This window comes from Salvelinus sp. IW2-2015, linkage group LG1 (genome assembly GCF_002910315.2).
Source record: "Salvelinus sp. IW2-2015 linkage group LG1, ASM291031v2, whole genome shotgun sequence".
NCBI lineage: Eukaryota > Metazoa > Chordata > Actinopteri > Salmoniformes > Salmonidae > Salvelinus > Salvelinus sp. IW2-2015.
The window spans coordinates 32,081,948-32,098,738 of record NC_036838.1 but is presented as its reverse complement, the minus strand read 5'-3'; the positions used below and the strand labels follow the sequence as shown (position 1 = coordinate 32,098,738).

Sequence of the window (16,791 nt, the reverse complement as noted above, 5' to 3'; positions counted from 1 at the left end):
CCCTTGTACTTGTACGTGGAGAGTTGAGTAATTTGGCCACAAGAGGTATGGATGGACCATAACAGTTTAACAGATGCACTCTCCCTGCAACCACAGTAGGCCTAGGCCTAAAACCTGTTTTGTCTGTTCCCCCTCAATCACTAGGCTACACTAATGTCAATGAGAGATGCAACAGCTGCAATGTGCTTAGCCTTTGCCGAAAATGTCCATAGCAGAGCATAGGCAATAAACGAATTACGACTGAATCTTATTTTAGTGCTTTCGAAAGGTGTCGGGACTGTGAGCACATTCATAGAAAATATGAAGCTGTAGGCTTTACTGAGAGTAGGCAGAACTGATGGGATGTAGGATGGAATTACCTATGTCTGTGTGTGTTCCTTTAGTTGCCTTGTGACCCTATGAAGTCTTGGGGCTATTTGTTTTACACCCTAGCCTCAACTTTTCTACGCCAGCGGTCACCAACCAGTCGACTGGTCGATCACCAAACATTTCTGTCGATAAGCCAACGATAAAGGCATAAAGGCTTCGTGTTGCGCTGTCGGCGGTAGGTACACTTGAAGAATCCCTGCGCACTGGGTAGGCAAAGTGTTCCCATTTCGAACCATATAATTTGTCTGGAGAACAAAAACTCCACCTACCTGATGGACCGGGAGATCTGTGGCTAAATCGAGTGTGCCATCTTGCACGACCACGGCCCCAGCAAAGTTTAATACTAGCCTACTTGAGATTTCATAATTTTTTTAAACCATGAGAGAGGCTGTCAAAGAATACAGCAAAGAGCTGCTTTTCTTATGAGTGACTTCATGTCTAAGTTTTATTCAGCACTGTCAACACGTTCTATTCAACACTAWTACAAAACATAAAACGCGCTTCTCTCTAATTCCACTGGCGCTGCAACTACAATGAATGAGTAGCCAACTATATCGATAGTATTAGCAGCTCGTCGTGTCTATTTTAATTTCGAGGAGAATTTCACTTTTTCTGGTCATAGGAACAACATGAATTTGTGCCTGAGGTAGATGCTGTGCGAGTTTCGCCATCAGGTGGAGACTGTGTCCCCCCTCTCTCTGGTCAGTCTCACCAGAGGAAAGGAAGGAGAGAGCAGGGACCGTGAGGCGGACCCTCTGCTATTCTTCCTCCCTCTGCTGAGTCTAATGCGGTGTTCAAACAACTGGGAAATCGGAAATCTCGGACATCTGATTTCAGTGCGTTCAAGAYAACTGCGAACTCTCGGAAACCCGGGCATCTTTCTAGAGCTCAGACTTTCCGACCTGAAGTTCACTGACGTCATGATTTGACCCCCTTCCCAGTTGTCTTGAAAGCACCATGACCATCAGTCCAGCATGATGCAAGTACCATCAGTCCAGTAAAAAATAAAATAAAGTTAATTATTTATATTTATGCTCAGCTGTGCCTCACAATTGTTACACCAACTGGTCTATTTTGTTATCAAAGCTTAAGTATTGACATAAGAACACCTATGTGAGAATGCTGTTCATTGACTACAGCTCAGTGTTCAACACCATAGTGCCCACGAAGCTCATCACTAAGCTAAGGACCCTGGGACTAAACACCTCCCTCTGCAACTGGATCCTGGACTTCCTGACGGGCTGCCCCCAGGTGGTAAGGGTAGGCAACAACACGTCTGCCACGCTGATCCTCAACACTGGGGCCCGTCAGGGGTGTGTACTTAGTCCCCTCCTGTACTCTCTGTTTACCCACGACTGCGTGGCCAAACACAACTCCAACACCATCATTAAGTTTGCTGACGACACAACAGTGGTAGGCCTGATCACCAACAACGATGAGACAGCCTATAGGGAGGAGGTCAGAGACCTGGCAGTGTGGTGCCAGGACAACAACCTCTCCCTCAGAAGACTGAAAGACTTGGCATGGGTCTCCAGATCCTCAAAAAGTTCTACAGCTGCACCATCGAGMGCATCCTGAACAGTTGCATCACTGCCTGGTATGGCAACTGCTTTGCATATGACTGTAAGGCGCTACAGAGGGTAGTGCGTACGGCCCAGTACATCACTGGGGCCAAGCTTCCTGCCATCCAGGACCTATATAGTAGGCAGTGTCAGAGGAAAGCCCAAAAAATTGTCAGAGACTCCAGTCACCCAAGTCATAGTCTGTTTTCTCTGCTACCGCATGGCAAGAGGTACCGGAGCCAAGTCTTGAACCAAATGGCTCCTTAACACCCCCCCCCCTCCCTCCCCCCCATTTGTTTTGTACACTTCATACTCGCTGTTTATTATCTATGCATAGTCACTTCACCCCTACCTACATGTACAAATGACCTCGACTAACCTGTACCCTCGCACATTGACTCCGGAACCGGTACCCCCTGTATATAGCTTCATTATTGTTATTTTATTGTGTTACTTTTTATAATTTTTTACTTTACTTTATTTTGTAAATATTTTATTAACTCTTTCTTGAACTGCACTGTTGGTTAATGGCTTGTAAGTAAGCATTTCACGGTAAGGTCTACACTTGTATTCGGCGCATGTGACAAATAAAGTTTGATTTTATAATATGGTCTGAGGAGAAGAATATTGGCAAGCCAGGCAAAAAAACAATATGCTGTGATAATGTATTAGGCCTACTGCACAAACCTCATTCCTACAGAACTGTTTTGATTAGGTTACTGTTACATGTTCATGTTTGAGCGGTAGATATCAGCTTGCTTTTTCAGTCAACACACCCGAGTAATGTTTTGTGTGGTGTGGATGAAGATATCGCGACAGAATGAACTGGCTCCCTGATTGTGGGCGAAGGTTAACAAAACTGTAACGTGGGCGGAACCTGTTTGTCTCTGTGTTGCCTTTAGGGTTGCCTCCTGAACGTTTTCTGAGTCAAGATAACTTTCGCAGTTTGTTGACTGCACTCATTTAATCTAGTTGTTAAGAACAGTATTAATATTTTTTTGCGTATCGTAGGCTACTAGAAAAATGCATTCCGGGACATTGGAAAGAGCTGGGTCACCGAGGAAAAGGACGCTTTCTCGGGGAGTGAGCGAGGATGAGTCACTTCGTAACATTATCAAGGAGGTGAGCGTCGAGAAATCACGTCGTCTTTGTTTAATGCGACATTTACATGAGGCATACAATCTATTTTCTCAATTATCTATTTTTTATTGAGTAATTTGAGATTGTAGCATATCCTACTAACATTGAAGTTTAGCCAATTGAAGCTTAGCCTTGGCAACATTACTAGTTGTTACAGTCGAGAAGATTCATCTTTTTACAGTAAGCCACTGCCTGTTTATATTTTTAGGTGTTTGTTTACTTTGTGGTTTTTAACCCTACTGTGTACCCTACTGCTCATTTTCATTTCGACTCTCATCCCAGTGTTACTGTAGCATGTGGTGTTACATTGAATACGGTTACACATAATGTGATTCTTGTGGATTGTCCGATACATATAATAGTTCATTTAAAACGTTTATAAACGATTAAATATGGTTTGCAAGAAGAATAATTTCCCTCATAATCCTGTTTAGTCTACATGGACTCATCTGAAATCAGGCTACYTTATGGCACATTGATAAATGCAGACTAGGTCGGTGCACCGGGGCTCTAAAATCGGTAGTCAGGCCCTGATTGTAACCAAACGATGCACATCTGAATAGCCTTATGTTTAGCTTGCTACTTATTAAACGCCAGAGAAAAATGGCTTATTCTCATAATCTCTGTCTAGTGTCTATCCCATTAGGGCACAAGTAAAAAAATTAAAAAAAAAAAAAAAGTATGGCTGCTTCCTTACGGTGTGCATAGAATAGGGATGACACATTGCATGACTAATGTAGTTAGAATTCAGTCATCAGTAGTTCATCATACGTTTATTTTCTTATTGGTATACCTACAGTCCATAAGAACTGGACCTAGAGGTTTGCCTGAAATCCATGTTTCTATCCATATGCTCTATGAATGTAAATGATGCGTTGACATGTAGCCTAGGCTATTAAACAGTAGCAATAGCCCACTCATTTGATAGAGCATCATTCATGATTCCATCTGTAAAACAATCCTCCCGCATCATGATCTAGCCTTAACCCTAAATATATGTAAGTATGTGATAACATGTAGGCTAATTTTCAATAGCAGAACACTCATTCGATTGAGCATCACTGGAGACCTCATACCTATCTGTAAAATAAGCATCCGGCATCATATAGCTTGCTCTTCACTTTGTTTAAAAGGCTTGGGGATGGTATAGATTTTATTGATGGACCCGCTAAACCATCTTAACATATACCAGCTGACTATTGGATGTGGGAACAATGTAAAAAGGTGCAAACAGTTATTCCCTCACGCTTTTGTAAACATACAATCCCGAAATCAGCTGTAACTGTCAATATTGAAACGATTTGAGTGAACCCTGAATAAAGAAAATGTATGGTGAAATTGCATCCAGACTTGGTAGACTCCTCTTCACCACTCTATAATATCGATTCACGCTCCTTAAATATGATTCACGCTCCTTAAATATGATTCATTCGTTTCAGTCTCTAGCTCCTGATATCAGTGCATAAAGTATCCTAAATTAGCCTAGTGCGCCCAGCTGCGTACTAGGGCGGAGCTCGTTTTCCCTGGCTAAACAAGCTGGCTAGCTGAACTATGCTAGTTTGTCCTTATTTCCAAACTTCATAAATACGGCACCCTCAACGTCTAAACAACTTTGCTAGTTATACAATCATGTTACTAAGAAACGTGAAAATGATTTATCGTTTTATTTTGTTGAATAGTCATGATTGGTTCAAGATATCTGTCATATGACGACGGTGGCGAAGGATATCTGCTAGTTAACGCGGATCGAAGTTCAGTTTTGAGATCAATTGGTTTCTGACTGGTCTTGGAACTGTGACAACAGGCATCCTCTCCCCGCTTGGCTCGACTGGATATCTAGTGATTTTGCCAAAACAGCCAGATATGTACAGTCTTGTACCCTTAACCTTTTTAAACTGACTACCGTATTTGGTGATTAAATCAGACATTATTAGTATAATGAGTCATGCAATTTAACAATTTAACTTACAACGAGAAAATAGCAACTCTACAGAGCGCCAATGGCTACAATTATTGACAATTTTATTTCCTGGCACGAAGGATCGTCGGAGCTTCTCCTCGCCACTCTATTATGGCTCTGCCTGAGATGTATTTTTGTTCCTTTGTCAGACGGAGAGTTCGACCAGGCGTCTGACGCACAGTGACAGCAGAGGGGGGACCCTCAAGAGGAGAAGTGGGAGTCAGGTATAATAAGTGTAATGGATGAAGGGCAATTCCATGCTAACAGAATGATGCAGAGACTCAAGTTTTCACATTTAGATGTATGCCAAACAAAACCATTGATTGCAAAGTTAAACAAACATTACAACTCTATACACAAGGASTACACTGAACAAAAATATAAATGCAACATGTAAAGTGTTGGTCCCATGTTTCATGAGCTGAAATAAAAGATCCCAGAAATGTTTCATGTGCACAAAAAGCTTATTTCTCTAAAATTGTGTGCACAAATTWGTTTACATCCCTGTTAGTGAGCATTTCTCCTTTGCCATCCACCAGACAGGGTATATCAAGAAGCTGATTTAACAGCATGATCATTACACAGGTGCACCTTGTGCTGGGGACAATAGAATGCCACTCTAAAATGTGCAGTTTTGTCACACAACACAATGCCACAGATGTCTCAAGTTTTGAGGGAGCGTGCAATTGGCATACTGACTGAAGGAATGCCCATCAAAGTTGTTGATCAACTTTGCTAGATAATTGAATGTTAATTTCTCAACCATAAGCCCCCTCCAACGTTGTTTTAGGCGATTTGTCAGTACGTCCAACCAGCCTCACAACCGCAGACCACGTGTATAGCGTTGTGTGGGCGAGTGGTTTTCTGATGTCAATGTTGAACAGAGTGCCCCATGGTGAAGTTGTGGTTATGGTATGGGCAGGCATAAGCTACCGACAACAAACACAATTGTATTTTATCGATGGTAATACCGTGACGAGATCCTGAGGTCCATTGTCATGCCATTCATCCCCCATCACCTCATGTTTCAGCATGATCATGCACAGCCCCATTTCACTGTATACCTGTTGTATTCGGAGCATGTGACAAATAAACTTTGATTTGATGTTGCAAGGATCTGTACATGTCCCAGTTTTTCCATGGCCTGCATACTCACCAGACATGTCACCCATTGAGCATGTTTGGGATGCTCTGGATCGACGTGTATGACAGCGTGGACCAGTTCCCACAAATATCCGGCAACTTCGCACAGCCCTTGAAGAGGAGTGGGACAATATTCCACAGGCCACAATCAACAGCCTGATCAACTCTATGCGAAGCATGAGGCAAATGGTGGTCACACCAGATACTGACTGGTTTTCTGATCCATGCCCCTACCTTTTTTTTAAGCYATCTGTGACCAACTGATGTATATCTGTATTCAGTCATGTGAAATCCATTACATTAGGGCCTAATTAATTTATTTCAATTGACTGATTTGGCATGGGTTCTCAGATCCTCAAACAGTTCTACAGCTGCACCATCGAGGGCATCCTAACTGGTTGCGTCACTGCCTGGTATGGCAACTGCTCGGCTTCAGACCGCAAGGCACTACAGAGGGTAGTGCGTACGGCCCAGTACATCACTGGGGCCAAGCTTCCTGCCATCCAGGACCTCTATACCAGGCAGTGTCAGAGGAAGGCCATAAAAATGGTCAAAGACTCTAGCCACCCTAGTTATAGACTGTTCTCTCTGCTACTGCATGGCAAGCGGTACCGGAGCCAAGTCTAGGTCCAAGAGGCTTCTTAACATTTTCTTCCCCTAAGCCATAAGACTCCTGAACAGCTAATCAAATGGCTGCCCAGACTATTTGCATTGTCAAGCTGGTGATACATAGATGTCTATGATTGGTTGAAATTTGGACTGACTAAATTTCAACTACTTCTCAACGTCCATGGACCGGTGTCGGTCGGTGCTCGTTGGGTGAGTTCGCTGGTTACAGTAAATGGAAAGAGAGGGGCCTCATGGGTAGGTGTCAGTAAGAGCCGGGATAGGTGACATTAACAGGAGAGTAGTGGTGCCTGGAGAATTTAATTAACATTTTTTAAATGTAACCTTTTTATTTATCTAGGCAAGTCAGTTAAGAACAAATTCTTATTTACAATGACGGCCTACCCCGGCCAAACCTGGAAGACGCTGGGCCAATTGTGCGCCGTCCTATGGGACTCCCATTCACGGCCGGATGTGATACAGCCTGGAATTGACCCAGTGAATGTAGTGACGTCTCTTGCACCGAGATGCAGTGCCTTAGAACACTGGGTAGCTTTCATTTGACACCAAATTTGATGTGCTCCTATGAACTTCACATGTTGGTGCTCATGGATCCTTTTACATGGAAATGGCCTGAAGCTACTGGCGTAATTAGGTTTGCGGCCCAAATGCCATTCTATTCCCCATAGGGCTCTGGTCAAAAGTAGTGCACTATATAGGGAATAGGGTGCCATTTCGGACGCTGGCCTAATATGGTCTGTCATTTAAACATGATTACTTCTGATTCTATCACTGTTATTAAATGTACTGAGTATGCTCTAACTTTTCATATATTACTTGTTGATGAGTCTTGTTGACATTTACCTTTGTCTTGGTTATTTCAGCAGTCTGAGGAAGATCAGGAACTGATGGAACTCCCTGAGATGGTGATTATCTGCACAAGCTGTTTTAATGATGTTTTGCAGGATAACTTTTTTAATATTTTAGCAGTGTAACCAGTTCTACTGGATGTCAAACTAGACATTCTCACAGCCTGTGCTGCATATTCAAAGGGTGCACACTCTTTATGAAGCTAACACCAAATAACCCAGAAATATATTAGAAATAACTTTGCTCCAGTTCGATTATGTGTTGTAATGCCAGTAACTTTGCCATATAAAGAAGACAAAAACCCTGGTATGACGCAGATAAGAATGACCATGGGCCAGAAATAGCTATCAAAACAATGACATCATTACCCAACAGCTGACGAACAAATCACATGTTAATTAAACCACCGTTGTTGCTAGTGTGATTAGATGAAGCTGCACACTGTCATGCCTAATGTATATTGTTTGTCTGAGATCCAAATKGTACCCTATTCACTTTTGTCAAAAGTAGTACACTATAAAGGGAATAGGATGCCATTTGGGACAGAKAATTTTTCTCTTAGCCATATGAAGCTGATATGCCTGTGTATACATTGCTCAAGCTTCCCACTGATATGACTAATGAATACATCTCTCATGCAGAATGACCTGCAGGCGAGCTACGACGATGTGTTGCAGGAGCTGCGTGGGCTGGAGCTACAGCGGGAGACTCTGTTGTTCCAGGTGGACGTTCTGCAGGACGCCCTGGAGGGGGCCGAGGAGATGCTGGCCGAGGCCCAGAGAGAGGCCAGCCACGCCACCATGGTACACCTAGTCATACACACTAGATGCTTCCCAATGGCACCCTGTTCCCTACATAGTTTACTACTTTTGACCAGCGCCTATAGTGAGAGTGCACTATATAGTGAATAGGGTGCCATTTGGGACGCACTCACTCCTTTCTAGCCATGAATCGGCTAAAGCCATATTCCGAGAGGCTAAAGGGTAGGGTCATCGCTCTAAAAATAGCTTATAGACAAATTTATTGAGGAATGTTTTCCCTTGCSATAACTGTGATATGTGGTTGTCTTACAGTCAGTGCATTCTGCTAAAGGTTGGTATGTTTCTCTGGATAAATTGCCAAAATGGAATGTACATGTAATATACAGTGCCTTCGGAAAGTATTCAGACCCATTGTATTTTTCTACATTTTGTTACGTTACAACCTTATTCAAAAATGTATAAAATCGTTTTTTTGCCTCACCAATCTACGCACAATACTCCTGAATGACAAGGAAAAACAGTTTTTATTAAATTAATCTTTGCTAATTTTTTTTTTTTTTTTATAATTTAAAAAAATGAAATATCACATTTGCATACACTACCATTCACAAGTTTGGGTTCACATAGAAATGTCCTTGTTTTTGAAAGAAAATCTAAAGAGATCTTCAGTTTCCTGGCAATTTGTCGCATGGAATAGACTTAATTTCTCAGGACAAGAATAGACTGACGAGTTTCAGAAGAAAGTTCTTTGTTTCTGACCATTTTGACCCTGTAATCGAACCCACAAATGCTGATGCTCCAGATACTCAACTAGTCTAAAGAAGGCCAGTTTTATTGCTTCTTTAATTAGAACAACAGTTTTCAGCTGTGCTAACACAATTGCAAAAGGGTTTTCTAATGATCAATTAGCCTTTTAAAATGACAAACTAGGATTAGCTAACACAACGTGCCATTGGAACACAGGAGTGGTGGTTGCTGATAATGGGCCTCTATATGCCTATGTAGATATTCCATTAAAAATCAGCCATTTCCAGCTACAATGGTAATTTCTAACATTAACAATGTCTACACTGTATTTCTGATACATTTCATGTTATTTTAATGAACAAAAATGTGCTTTTCTTTCAAAAACAAGGTATTTCTAAGTGACCCCAAACTTTTTAACGGCAGTTTAAGTATTCAGACGCTTTAGTCAGTACTTTGTTGAAGCACCTTTTTGCGGCGATTACAGGCTAAAGTCTTCTTGGGTATGGTGTTACAAGCTTGGCACACCTGTATTTGAGGAATTTCTCCCATTCTTCTCTGCAGATCCTCATAAGCTCTGTCAGGTTGGATGAGAGGTTTTGCTGCGCAGCTATTTTTTAGGTCTCTACAAGATGTTCGTTCGGGTTCAAGTGCGGGGTCTGGCTGGGCCACTCAAGGACATTCAGAGACTTGTCCCGAAGCCACACCTGTGTTATCTTGGCTAGGTGCTTAGGGTCGTTGTCCTGTTGGAATGTGAACCTTTGCCCCAGTCTGAGGTCCTGAACGCTCTGGACCAGGTTTTCATCAAGGATCTCTCTGTACTTTGCCCCGTTCACCTTTCCCTCGATCCTGATTAGTCTCCCAGTCCCTGCCGCTGAAAAACATCCCCACAGCATGATGCTGCCACCACCATGCTTCACCGCATGGATGGTGCCAGGTTTCCTCCAGACGTGACGCTTGGCATTCAGGCCAAAGAGTTCAATCTTGGTTTCATCAGACCAGAGAATCTTGTTTCTCATCATCTGAGAGTCTTTAGGTGCCTTTGGCAAACTGCAAGCAGTCTGTCATGTGCCTTTTACTGAAGAGTGGCTTCCGTCTGACCATCAGGTTCTTGGTTACCTCCCTGACCAAGGCCCTTCTCCCCCGATTGCTCAGTTTGGCCAGGCGGCCAGCTCTAGGAAGAATCTTGGTGGTTCCAAACTTCTACCATTTAAGAATGATAGAGGCCACTGTGGTCTTGGGGACCTTCAAAGCAGCAAACATTTTTTGGTACCCTTCCCCAGATCTGTGCCTCGACACAATGCTGTCTCGGAGCTCTACGGAATAATTCCTTCGACCTCCTGGCTTGTTTTTTTTCTCTTACATGCACTGTCAACTGTGGGACCTTATATAGACAGGTGTGTGCCTTTCCAAATCATGTCCATTCTATTGAATTTACAACAGGTGGACTCCAATCAAGTTGTAGAAACATCTCAAGGATGATCAATGGAAACAGGATGCACCTCAGCTCAATTTCGAGTCTCATAGCAAAGGGTCTGAATACTTATGTAAATACGGTATTTTTGTTTTTTATTTGTAATTCATTTGCAACAATTTTGAAAACTGTTTTTTCTTTGTCATTATGGGGTATTGTGTGTAGATTGCCTAGGGTTTGTATTTATTTAATACATTTTAGAATAAGGCTGTAACAACAAAGTGCGGAAAAAGTCAAGGGGTCTGAATACTTTCCGAAGGCACTGTACATGTAAAAAGGTCCTCGTGGAGCAACGCAATGTAGGAATGTCCAATTTCCTGTGACCCAACCCACCGTTTAAGAACCACTGCTCTAAAACACTTCACTACCCTCCGCTGAATTGATCTAATGGGTCATAAATGGACTGACGCTGCTAACGTGTCTCTCTGCACTTGTAGGAGTTGGAGCGAGAGAAAGAGGCTAAGAGGAAGTTGGAGGACATTGTCAGTTCTCTGATGCAGGAGGTGGAGAGGCTAAAAGAGGTAATGGGGGATGAGGAGGATGGGCTTACATAATCATAGAGAGACACAAGTACAGCAGGCTTCCTGGTTTTAGGCATAAAGAGTGACTAATGGCTTGTTGCTGCATGCCAGCTCTGGTTAGTTGCGTAACTCTTTCGTTTGTCAGGGGAGTGTTCTCTTGTTCTTTCAGCTCAACTGTGCTTTGCTGAATTTGACAGAATGAAGTGTTTCAGCTGCTGGGAAATTCCAGCCTGGGGACAACCTCCCACCATACCTGTTATTCTCACTCTGTGTGTGTGTGCGTGCGCATTATTATTCCTAAAGTAGGGCAATTTAAATGATTGACAGATATTTGTTCTGGCCCAAAGCCTATAAAATGAGATATGTTTGATAAAGTTATACTTGCTACGTGTTGACTAAAGTCCTGTGGAGTACATTTTGTACTCTAATCTAAAGAGAGCAGCACACAGCACAATATAAGATGGACAAATTTCCCTCAGGGTTCAACCCGCATCCCTATCACAGTCCATTTATCTGGTTATCTGCTACTGAGGCTTGAGGCAGATTAGAAGGGAGTTGCCTGTTTGCAATTTAAACCCCTAAGAAGAGCTCAACAATATGACCTAGCTGTCTCTATATTCTATATCCTCCTCACTTTAAGAAACCTCAGTAGATTTTCAAACAAAAACATTTTTGCATTGACTGAGAGACCTTGGTTGTAATAATTTGGTCATCTGATCATCAGCATGGACTTGTRGTTGGGTAAGTCCAGTGTTTGCCTGTTTCCTATTGCAATCAGGAAACGGTAACGTGACAATTGGCCTGGCTACTTTCCCAGCCAATGCCTCAAGCCCTGCAAATAAAGCTATGAATGTATTGATACAATGTAGCACAAGATGTACCAGAGACGAGGCTATACAATGAATTTGACAGAGATTTGGACTCATATTTGTAATAGCAGCATTATAKGACTGTACTTGTTGAATCTAGTTTTCATATCACCCACTTCTAGCCTTGACATTTTATATCCGGTTGTACAGTATGAAAATCAAAATGTAAATGTTCTTCCTGTTTCCCTGCTGTACTTAGGTCTGTACAGTTTTGTGTCCCAAATGGCACCCTATTCCCTATATATTGCACTACTTTTGACCAGAGCTAGGTCAAAGGTAGTACACCATATAGGGAATAGGGTGCCATTTGGGACAGAACCCTGATGTGAACATTATTAATATAGCTGTTATATCATACTGTTCCACAGGAGAGGAACACCATATCAGCAGTCCCAGTGTACACACTTGTCAAGGAGCAGGAGAGGGAAGATGAGATGGCTAGACAACAAGCCCAAGAGATGAAAATCAAAAAGGAAGCACAGGAACAAATCAGGGATGCACCAAGGGATGAGGACAATTCTCGCCAAGATGCGCCTCTCTCTATTATCCGATTGGACAGTGAGAGCCTCGGGCCCAACAACGGGCTATCATCTGAGACCAGCACTGGGGGGCTGCTCGCTTCCTTCTTCAAAAAGGGGAGGAGGGAGCAGCCTTCTGACAGCCCGACCCGGCCCTCTCCTCTCCACGTTGCCCGGCTGGTGTCCTCTGAGGACGTAGCAGATGGGGCACAGGACAGCTTCACCAAGTTCACAAAGATAGTCAACAAGACCTTTGGGCCGTTGGCACTCGGTAGCCAGACCCCCGGGAGCAATCAGGAGGAGAACGGGCGTGACCTCTCCCCCGACAGGAACAATGACACAGACAGCATCAGCGCCTACGAAGACGCCTGCGCTGACATGCCTGAGCTGGAAGAGGGTGACGGGCCAAGGCTGCCCCATGATGATGCATCCCCAGTAGATGATGAGGGAGATCCGTCGAATGGCAACGAACTCAAGAGCATCAAAAACCCCAATGAATCTTGCATTCTGTCGTAAGAGCTGCAGAACTGTTGTGCTACGAAGGATCAAATCTTCTCTGAGATCACTGCTCTCGCTCCGTCRCTTTTATTCGAAGCGACTTACGTGCATCCATTTTTTTATTACGTCTTATGTTCTTGGACCTGTACTCTCCATTTACACCTATAGAAGGGTAGAGTCAATATTGGGAGTTGTCTTAATGCTACCAGGCAAGGTGGAATTCCAGTCATGTCTACAGACAACTCTAAAGCCAATCTCTCTCCCTCAGCATGTTTGGCACGACTTGCAAGGTTGCACTTAGGTGTCCCCCCCCCTGCTGTTCGGGACAAAAGGCAAATGACCTCCCTCTGTTTCTTAGTGACTGATAATCACACAAGACTGTTTGCGTACACTGAACGATCAGATATGTCAGACCTCTTGCATTCTAAACAGGGAAACTATGTGATTCGTAGATTAAGACGATTATAGTTGTTTTTATGCTCTTATAAGTTTAGACGCTGGCAAGATTGTAATCACAATAGCAGGCAGCCAAGGAGCTAGCTACTATATATTTGAATAATTCCATGTATGGGTATAAAACCATAATGTTTTCACTGCCTCACTGGCCTTCACAGGGACATTTAATTTGATCTACAAGAAGGACTTGGTGCCTTTCCTGGCTCACCTTAATGCATTTTATGAATATGGAAGATTAACTTGAAAGATGTAATACATTTACTGAATTTAATCTAGCTTTAGTACGATACTAGCATGATTGAAAAAGTAACGACATTCCATTTAATAGTAAAACTTTAAGGATACCTGATAATAATGTATATGTACAGTAACAGTACTGCATGCTACTTGTCAGGTCATGTTTGCACAGTTGCAGTGAAACTACTGAATTGGTAGACCTTACATGTTATTTTGTATCTGGCATTGCTGGACAATGTATCTTTTGTTTTTCTTCTCTCTACCCATAACCATTAACACAATCTGAGGATAATCTTTTGACTTGGAAAGAGTTACATAAACATATTAATCTTCTTAGGAGATTTTTGCATAGTCCCAAAGGCACCTTGTTCCCTTTTTAGTGCATTACTTTTGACCAGGGCAATATAAACGGAATAGGGTGTAATTTGGGACGCATCCTTTATCAACATTCCTGTCCATGTTTGACACTAGCGAGGTCAAATGGAATGGATCTGTTTTCCAATCCTTACCTTGTTGAACATTTTCAACAGATACTGCGTTTGAAATGAACTTGGGGGCAAAACTTACAATGCCTTCAACACTAGGTTTTGTGTGTTAGACTTTGTGTATCTCAAGTCAGAATGCAGCTCTTAGTAGTAGGGGTTAAATGGATGTCAAGTTCGAAAGCACACTGAAACACACTGAAATAATTCCTAAATTTGATACTTGTGATTTGTGTTTTCTATGCTGTTTCTATTGCCTGAATTTCTGTTTCTGCGGGAGATAGTCTTCAGAAAGTATTCACACACCTTGACTTTTTCCACATTTGTTGTTACAAAGTGGAATGGATTTAATTGTCATTTATGTTAACGATCTACACAAAATACTCTGTCAAAGTGGAAAAAAAATTAAATAACATTGTATTACTGGAAAATAAAACACAAAAATATCTAATTTACATAAGTATTCAACCCCCTGAGTCAATACATGATAAAATCACCTTTGGCAGCAATTACAGCTGTGAGTTTCTGGGTAAGCCTCTAAGAGATTTGCACACCTAGATTGTACAATATTTGCACATTATTCTTTTAAAAAATTCTTCAAGCTCTGTCAAGTTGGTTATTGATCATTGCTGTACACCCATTTTCGAGTCTTGCCGTAGACATTCAAGACGATTTAAGTGAAAACTGTAACAAAGCCACTCGGGAACATTCAATGTTTTTTGGTAAGCAACTCCCATGTATATTTGGCCTTGTAATTTAGGTAACCAAGTTTTCCTGGAGGATTTTGCCTGTGCTTAGCTCTATTCTGTTTATTTTTATCCCCCAAAAACTCCCTAGTTTGTTCTGTACAGGATACCTTCTTTCCACTTTGTAATCTATGTTAGTATTGTGGAGTAACTACAATGTTGTTGATCCATCCTCAGTTATCTCCTATCACAGCCATTAAACTCTGTCACTGTTTTAAAATCACCATTGGCCTCATGGTGAAATCCCTGAGCGGTTTCCTTACTTTCCTTAGGAAGGGCGACTGTACTTTTTGTAGTGATTGGGTGTATTGATACACCATCCAAAGTGTAATAACTGCASCATGATCAAAGGGATATTCAATGTCTGCTTTTTTACCCATCTACCAATAGGTGCCCTTTGCAAACCATTGGAAAACATCCCTGGTCTTTGTGGTTGAACCTGTGCTTCAAAATAATTGCTTGACTGAGCAACCTTACAATTATCTGTATGTGTGGGGTACAGAAATCAAATCAAAGTTTATTTGTCACGTGCGCTGAATACAACAGGTGTAGACCTTACAGTGAAATGCTTACTTACAGGCTCTAACCAATAGTGCAAAAAAGGTATTAGGTGAACAATAGGTAGGTTAAGAAATTAAACAACAGTAAAAAGACAGACTATATACAGTAGCGAGGCTATAAAAGTAGCGAGGCTACTTTCAGACACCGGTTAGTCAGGCTGATTGAGGTAGTATGTACATGTAGATATGGTTAAAGTAGCTCTCGGAGATGGGGTAGTCATTTTTTWAAATCATGTTGAACACTATTATTGCAAGTCCATGCAACTTATTATCTGATTTGTTACGCACATTTTTACTCCTGAACCTATTTAGGCTTTCCATAACAAAAGGGTTGAATACTTATTGACTCGACATTTCAGCTTTTCATTTTTAAATAATTTGTAAAAATGTATAAAAACATAATTCCAAATTGACGTTATGGGGTATTGTGTGTAGATCTGTGACACAATCTCAATTTAATCCATTTTAAATTCAGGCTGTAACACAAAWAAATGTGGAAAAAGTCGAGGGGTATGAATACTTTCTGAATGCACTATGTGTACTTTACTCGGGAGGTTTCTAAACGTGCAATACTACCTGTTATGTTATGAACGGTAATGTGTCTTATCTCTAATGCTCCTTGATGTCACAATTTATCTTGAACATTTAGGTATTTTTTTTTCTGAAAGCATCTGTCTTTGATATAAAAGTTGTTTTTCAGCAGTCTTGGCACAAAGTGTGTGTTATTTCAGCATGCTTCTGCTAATGTAAGTTTGCACTAGTTTTGTGATTTGCACTTCCAGACAGGGTTTGCTGCATCATATTATGTTCTAAAATGGCAACAAAAAAATATGGGGAAAACATATGTTCCTGAGTGGTAATGCTTATGCTTTATTATCATAAGAAAGTATGTATTTTTTGAATGAATTCTATTCTTTTAAAGAATAAATATTTTGTACAGCGCCACGTGCTTCTATTTCATCTTACATTGTTTTCTGTTGTCACGTTAAATAATGATTTATTATCAAACTGCACATGAATAGAAAATACAAACAACAAGTAAAGGATTCAATAAGAAAGGCACTTAATTTGTAAACATACAAGACATTTGGACTGCAATACAGGTAATGCATTCATGGGCAAATGCACATTGGGATAAAAAGCTTGATAAAACAAGACTTGAAATGAAATCCAGTGGGCATATAGTGCTTTTTATAATTGTATATTGGAACACCATTAGAAAATTATATAGGCTACTTTGTGTTTACAAAACAATACACAGAAACAGCGGATTAT

General features: G+C 41.5%; 1 protein-coding gene across 2 annotated transcripts; it reads left to right on the top strand.

Annotated features, from left to right (window-relative positions):
• The first annotated feature begins 2,796 nt into the window (after window positions 1–2,796).
• Window positions 2,797–16,458, top strand: LOC111965448 (unconventional myosin-XVIIIa). Of its 2 annotated transcripts, XM_023989641.3 has the most exons (6): window positions 2,798–3,053; window positions 5,181–5,255; window positions 7,665–7,706; window positions 8,292–8,453; window positions 11,067–11,150; window positions 12,388–16,458. In XM_023989641.3, exons 1-6 carry the CDS (start codon window positions 2,955–2,957, stop codon window positions 13,051–13,053), a joined length of 1,128 nt encoding a protein of 375 aa, XP_023845409.1. In that variant the 5' UTR covers window positions 2,798–2,954; the 3' UTR covers window positions 13,054–16,458. The 2 variants fall into 2 exon arrangements, with proteins under 2 accessions (XP_023845413.1, XP_023845409.1); XM_023989645.3 differs by lacking the exon at window positions 5,181–5,255 and having other exon boundaries at window positions 2,797–3,053.
• Window positions 16,459–16,791: the final 333 nt, after the last annotated feature.

Coding starts and splice junctions, on each gene's coding strand:
- LOC111965448 (XM_023989641.3), top strand. CDS start 2,955: ATGCATTCCGGGACATTGGAAAGAGCTGGGTCACCGAGGAAAAGGACG. Junction 8,454..11,066: donor AGGCCAGCCACGCCACCATG/GTACACCTAGTC, acceptor CTGCACTTGTAG/GAGTTGGAGCGAGAGAAAGA. Junction 11,151..12,387: donor AGGTGGAGAGGCTAAAAGAG/GTAATGGGGGAT, acceptor ACTGTTCCACAG/GAGAGGAACACCATATCAGC.